The sequence below is a fragment of the Octopus sinensis genome, linkage group LG6 (assembly GCF_006345805.1).
Source record: "Octopus sinensis linkage group LG6, ASM634580v1, whole genome shotgun sequence".
In the NCBI taxonomy this organism is placed as follows: Eukaryota; Metazoa; Mollusca; class Cephalopoda; order Octopoda; family Octopodidae; genus Octopus; species Octopus sinensis.
In genome coordinates, this window is record NC_043002.1 from 22,891,401 (window position 1) to 22,898,900 (window position 7,500).

The 7,500-nt window shown below is 37.3% G+C and overlaps 1 protein-coding gene across 1 annotated transcript in view; it reads left to right on the forward strand.

The window, feature by feature from the left end:
- LOC118763845 (breakpoint cluster region protein-like) overlaps positions 1-7,500 on the forward strand; it is a 59,112-nt gene that overhangs the window by 37,543 nt on the left and 14,069 nt on the right. Inside the window, exons 18-20 of the mRNA XM_036503709.1 lie at positions 1-93; positions 2,711-2,772; positions 4,684-4,761. The exon at positions 1-93 is cut by the window's left edge and continues 17 nt beyond it. Of these exons, the coding sequence (XP_036359602.1) occupies positions 1-93; positions 2,711-2,772; positions 4,684-4,761 (233 nt within the window). The remainder of the gene's footprint in view (positions 94-2,710; positions 2,773-4,683; positions 4,762-7,500) is intronic.

Here is a 7,500-nt window from a genome sequence, read left to right on the forward strand (position 1 = left end):
GGTCGCGCTGACATTGCGCCTGATCTCAAAGACAAGTTCCCAAATAAACGAAAATCCTCAGATATTTGGCAAAAGTATTAAGGAGACAATCACGTGAGTAATGTCATCTTATAGTTTGAAGACAACTTAACAACACGTTAGCCCTCTTAGACATCTGTTAGACGTATGGACAATTAGCATCGAGTGTATTTACTTTGTTATTAAAGGTGGTATCTTGACGCTGGTATTAAAGGTGTTGTATTTCCCCGCATGGGTTGGGCTGCAAGATTTCTTCAGAAGCTTTGAGACGTCCTATGTATATATCACTCAATTTGTATTTTTGAGAGGCTGAAATATTTTAGACGCCCTAACGATTCCAATATTAACAATCTTTTCATTATTGTCCATAGGGTAGCAACTATTTATTGATCGTGCTTCAAAAGCCCTATGGAAAACTCTTGTTGTTCCAAGACATGATGATTTTCTTAGATGGTCTATGTTTACATTTGTCCTAATCATTTTGAACCACGTTGGTAGTTGAGTACTGATATTTCCAAGCCTGCCAATTATTATCGGTATCGCGTCTAATCTCTTCATTGCCAACAACCTACGTATTTCCCACTTCAAATCATCATTGTCGTTCAAGGCTTCTTTTCTTCTTTCACTCCAATCCCGTTTATTATTAATATCATTATTATTATTATTATTATTATTATTATATTATTATTATTATTATTATTATTATTATTATTATTATTATTATTATTATCATCATCATCATCATCCTCATCCTCATCCTCATCCTCCTCATCATCATCATCATTATTATTATTGTTATTATTATTATTATTATTATTATATTATTATTATTATTATTATATTATTATTATTATTATTGAGTGAGAGGGCAGTGCATGCTATCAAAGTGGCACTGGGGTACAAATATACGAAGCCCACTATAGCCATCATGACTACTCGTCCGATAAGGGTACACCAGACTCATGCATCTCAACCATATGTGCGCAATATGGTGATCCCATATCAAGATAAACAGCGCATGACCTTGCAGGTGGGGCCCCAGTTAGAATTTTCTTCAGATCGACTAGCCCTTCCCGCTGAGCAGAATACTTGCTGTAGCCCAAGACAAAACAATGTACATGATAACACTTCCAGTCTATTAAGACCAGAAGCCAAGAGAGCCACTGCATCATTATTATTATTATTCTATGTTTGACTTTTGCTTTATGTCTGTACAAGTTGGCTCCAAGTCTCACCCAGAGACCTCAAGAGACAACAGGTTGGAAGTTCTGTGCCATATATTTTTTTTTCTTTTTTCCTTTTTTTTTTTTGGTGTTGTACTAGTGAATGTCTAATACATAAAAACAAAAAATAAATAAAGTAAAAAAAAATTTTTTTTTTTTAAAAAGTTTGTTTTAAACCTTGGGATTACATAGAGAGTATTTTGCGTAGGATATGAGCAGTTCCCATGAGCACTATCTTTTGAATTTCTGCCATTTTGGGGTTTCCTGGTATCTGAGTTAGGTAGCAATCAGTCCCTTTCGCTATCATTCCCAGGGCACCTATGACAACAGGTATTGTTTTAGTCTTCAGCTTCCACATTTTGCTGATTTCTATTTCAAGATCTTTATATTTGCTCAGTTTTTGGTAGGTTATTATTATTATTATTATAATTATTATTATTATTATTATTATTATTATTATTATTGAGTGAGCGAGCAGAGCATGCCATCAAAGTGAACACTGGGGTAAAATATACGAAGCCCAGTATACCCATCTGACTACCTGTCTGATAAAGGGTACACCAGGCACAGCATCACAACCATATGTGCGCGACATGGTGATCTCATATCAAGATAAACAGCACATGACCTTGCAGGTGGAGCCCAGTTAGAATTTTCTTCAGATCGAGTAACCCATCCCGCTCAAAAGGTCCCTGAATAAGGGGTTTTTAAGGACGTTGAACGAAACACCCATGTTTCCAGAGGTGAATTATTCAAACCCCAAAGAATCCTTCTCAACACATGGCTATGATGCTCCCCCACTACTTCTGCTCGTGATCAGAGATGCACATATCGTCAGCCACTAAGGGACATGCTCAACTGGTTATGGTCAAAACAACTGACAAGCAAATCTGTGGTATTGAGCAGAATATTTGCTGTAGCCCATCGTTTACACCAAGACAAAACAATGTACATGATAACACTTCCAATCAGTAAGATCAGAAGCCATGAGAGCCACTGCCTGGTACTGCATCAGGGCATTTATTATTATTATTATTATTATTATTATTATTATTATTATTATATTATTATTATTATTATTATTATCAAGATTATTATTGTTATATGTTTGGCTTTTGTTTCGTGTTTGTACAAATTGACTCCAAGTCTCACCCAGAGACCTCAAAAGACAAGTTAGATATTCAAGTTCGTGTTATTGTTATTATTATTATGATTATTATATTATTATTATTATTATTATTATTATTATTATTATTATTATTATTATTATTATTATATTATTATCAAGATTATTATTGTTATATGTTTGGCTTTTGTTTCGTGTTTGTACAAATTGACTCCAAGCCTCACCCAGAGACCTCAAAAGACAAGTTAGATATTTAAGTTCGTGTTATTGTTATTTTATATTATTATTATTATTATTATTATTATTATTATTATTATTATTATTTATATTCTTCTTGTTAAAGGCGTGAAGGGACGATGATTCCTCTCATCGTTACCTGTTGCATCAGGGAAATCGAGAAAAGAGGTAAGTCAATTTAGCAAGACCCTCACGAAATAATTTTCCACGTGACAACACGACCAGGTGGCAATGTTATCCCATGATCTCTTCTGTCCTTTTGCAGCTTTATCCCTTTTTTTAGCGTAGACAACTGGGCTAAAAATATTGCATAATCGTTCATCATTGTCAATCATTGAAATGCGCCCATGCTACAGCAAACTCTTCAACGGTTTTATTCGATCATATTGGCCCGAGCCCGATATTATTTCATCGGATTCATTTTATCGAAATGCTAAGCGTGCTTCGATCTGTAGGGACACAATTCCGGTTTACATCGCAAAGTATAAACATAAACACTGACACGGGTACAAATATGCATGGAGACATATACTCTCACACACATGCACGCACGCGCGCGAGTGTGTGTGTGTGTGTGTGTGAGTGTACAGGTGCTCCGTCCGTTGCGACGATGAGGCTTTCAACTGATCCGAACAACGAAACAGCCTGCTTTAAAATTAACGTGCAAGTGGCTGAGCAATCCACGGACAAGCACATCCTTCACGTAGTTCTCTGAGAGATTCAGCATGACACAGGAATGAGACGAGGTTGACCCTTGAGTAATAAGTACAACTCATTTTTTGCCTGCTAAGTGCACTGGAGCAATGGGAAATAAAATGACTTGCTCAAGGACATAATCCACCTGCGGGAATTGAAATCATGACCTTACGACCGTGAGTCGAACACTCTAACCACTAATCCAGCACCTTCACTGTATCTGTACAGGTATATATCTGTACAGGTATGTATATATATATATATATATATATATATATATATGCGTGTGTGTGTTTGTGTGTGTGCATATAGATGTGTATGTATATATATATATATATATATATATATATACAGAGTGAGAGAGAGAGAGAGAGAGAGAGAGAGAGAGAGATCAAAACAGTTTGATTTAAATTCGTTGGTACTCTTGAGTTTCAAGCGTGATGCGAGTCGTCAACCATTTTGAATTTGAATAACAGAAGTTGATTGTTATTACTTTAAGGTGAGCTGCGATTGGTCGAAGAAGGTCACGCAGTGTCGGGATTTGATGTTGGTATATGAGTAACAGTTCGTTGGAACATACCGTATTGTGAACAGGAAATTGACCACGTGGAGGACAGGAAGTAGACCACGTGGCGATTAAGAAAACGGTCAGGTTGTTGGGGCAAGTAGGAAGGGTTGGCATGTGCAAGTATATACTTCTACATGAGGGTGAGTAGACGCGCTCATATAGTTTTGCATGCATGTGTATATTGATGCGAGCGTGCACATCTGTACATGTATTAAAGATTAATAGAGAAGACGGCTGTGTACCGAAAAGCAATCTATTATCACGACAATGTTTTCGTCTTCATGATGCACTATTCCGAGCTGGCGTGGACTGGTGCAATAACACCAGATGCAGGGCAGAGTGCAAAGAAGACTCTACAGGTGGCATAATATGCTTTTAAGTGCGGGTATTTAGATCTCAGTTTCGCTGCATTGAGAGATTCTACCAGTTCGAGTGGATATGTTCAAACACCCGAACTGATAGAATCTCTCAATGCAGCAAAACTGAGATCTAAATCCCCGCACTTAAAAGCATATTGTGCCATCTGTGGAGTTTTCTTTGCACTCTGCCCTGCATCTGGTGTTATTGCACCAGTCCACGCCCGCTCGGAATAGTGCTACAGGAAGACGAAACAATTGTTGTCATGACAATAGATTGCTTTTCGGTATACCTCATCTTCTATATTAATCTTTAGTATATATATATATATATGTACATATGCATGCATATATATATTTCGTGCTCTTTTGTGTGTAACGTGTATGTATATGCGTCTATATTTATTGGGTTTATAAATATTCAACGGATTAATGTATATTTTACTATTTATTTTTAAGGACTGGACCAGGAAATGTTATACATTTCGAAGGGGAGCACGTTAAATGTGTGTCGCCTGTATCAAACATTTGAAAATTGTACGTATTTATTTCTATCTGACAATATGTCAGCTTATTTTTCTAATTATTAAGCTATATATCCTCATGCTTATTGCTGTTTATCCTCATGTTTATTGCATTAAAAATTCTAACTATATTTAGCAGCATGTATAAACGTTTTAGTTCATTTTCTGGAAATTATTCGATGCAACATAGACATTATTCATAATTTTCAAGCGTTTTGGAGAATATGTTCTCAGCACCTATCTGAAGTTATCTTGTTAATTAGACCTGAAAATTATTTCAGTACACAGAATAATAATGATATGCCAGCCGGCCATCGAACGACGAATTTTGTTGACATTTCAAGAACGTTTCACTGGATCTATCCAAGTGTTAGCTATGATTGTTGATGATACGATTACATGATATCTAGAAGGCACGTGGTCTAGCAGTTAGGGTGCTCGACTCGTGATCACATAGTCGTAAGTTCAATACCAGTCCTAAGTGGTGCGTTGCATCCTTCAGCAAATCGCTTCATTTCAAGTGGTTGCAGGTCTACTCAGCATAATTTGTTTCAACCGATTGTTGGTACCGTCCCCTGTCCTTGCAGCTGTATTATCCCGAATATTCCATGCGATCAAGGGCGAAATAGCTGAGAGGATTTCTATGTCTGCTCGCGATCACATAAGAACCGAAAACATTTAATTAAAGCATGGTAGATTATGCTTAGCCGTTCTCGCTTGTCAGCAACTGTTAGCTGGGTTTCATCTATCCAGGAATAAGACGACAGATGATGATGTGGGAACCAAGCGTAACTGCTTTTATACTTTTATTATGTCAGTTTTTTTAGTGGATTGTGGCCGTGCTAGTACGCCATGTTAATTGGCTTAAGTCTATCATATTGAATCTAATAATTATTTCAGGCATGTAATTATGGTATCCATCTCAATTCATCGAATAACCAAATTGCTTCATGATATAAACCGGTACTACTCAACCTGCCATTTTAAACCAATATAAGTGCACACACACACACACAGACACACACACACACACACACACACACACACACACACACACACCACACACACACACACACACACACACACACACACACACATATATATATATATAGGCAAGTTAAAGTGGCAGTCCAGAGAAATAGGACGAAGGTTGCCGTTAATTAGCTCTGAGAGGCCATTGCCACTAGCTAGCAATGTGACACACAAATTTGCGTCCATAGCACTTCGAACAGGGTAGTCATCAACTTCCCATTGCTGGTTCAGTATTCACAGACCGGTTTGGGGGTATTTGCCCCTTATCCATGTGGAGTAGCTAAGCCCAGCAGACGTCGCTGTTGACTGTTCGAAGGTTTATATATACTCAGTGGAACACATTCACTGATTTTCAAAGATAGAAATATTACTATTTCTAAATCTCTCTAAAGGAGAGATACGGCAGCAGCTACTCCACATTGATAAGGGGCAAATACTGCAAAACCGGTCTGTGGAAGCTGAACTAGGAAGGGGAAGCTGATGACCTTCACTGTTCGAAGATGTTATGGACACAGACTTGTGTGTCACATAGCTAGCTAGAGGCGACAGCCTCTCGGAGCTAATTAACAGCAGCATTCGTCCTATTTCTCTGGACTGCCACGTTAGCTCGGCGATAAATATTAATGCTCAGTACTGCTGCCGTATCTCTCCTTCAGAGATATATAGAAAGAAGAAGAAGAAGAAGAAGAAGAAGAAGAAGAAGAAGAAGAAGAAGAAGAAGAAGAAGAAGAAGAAGAAGAAGAAGAAGAAGAAGAAGAAGAAGAAGAAGAAGAAGAAGAAGAAGAAGAAGAAGAAGAAGAAGAAGAAGAAGAAGAATGTACTGAGAAGAGCATTATCGTTGTGAAAACAACATCCATTCATGAATTTATTTATTAATTTTTTAAATACATATTTTACCTGTGAATTTTCGTGTGTAATCTGGGAATGCATACAATGTGCTTCTCTGCCCTATGTATACGGAAAACACCCAACGAGAAATGGAAGAAAATTTGAAGAACGAAGAAAAAAAATAACAGCTATAATAAAATAATAATAATAAAAATAATAATAATAATAATAATAATAATAATAATATAATAATAATAATAATAATAATAATAATAATAAATGCCCTGATGCAGTACCAGACAGTGGATCTCATGGCTTCTGATCTTAACTGATTGGAAGTGTTATCATGTACATTGTTCTGCCTTGGTATAAAAGACGGGCTACAGCAAATATTCTGCTCAATACCATAGATTTGCTTGTCAGTTCTTTGACCTTAACCAGTTGAGCATGTCCCTTAGTGGCTGACTATATGTGCATCTCTGACCACGAGTAAAAGTAGTGGGGGAGCATCATAGCCGTGTGTTGAAAGAAATTCTTGGAGGTTTGGATAATTCACCTCTGGAAACATGGGTTGTTCGTTGAACATCCTTAAACAATCCTTATTCAGGGACCTTTTGAGCAGGATGGGCCACTCGACCAGAAGAAATTCTAACTGGGCCCCACCTGCAAGGTCATGCGCTGTTTATCTTGATATGAGATCACCATGTTGCGCACATACGGTTGTGATGCCTGTGCCTGGTGTACCCTTATTAGACGTGTATGCATGATGGGCATTCTGGGCTTCGTATATTTTACTCCAGTGTCACTTTGATGGCAAGCACTGCTCTCTCACAAAATAATAATGTATTATTATTAAGGTGGCTTATTCGAAATTTACAAAGGGCACAACTAT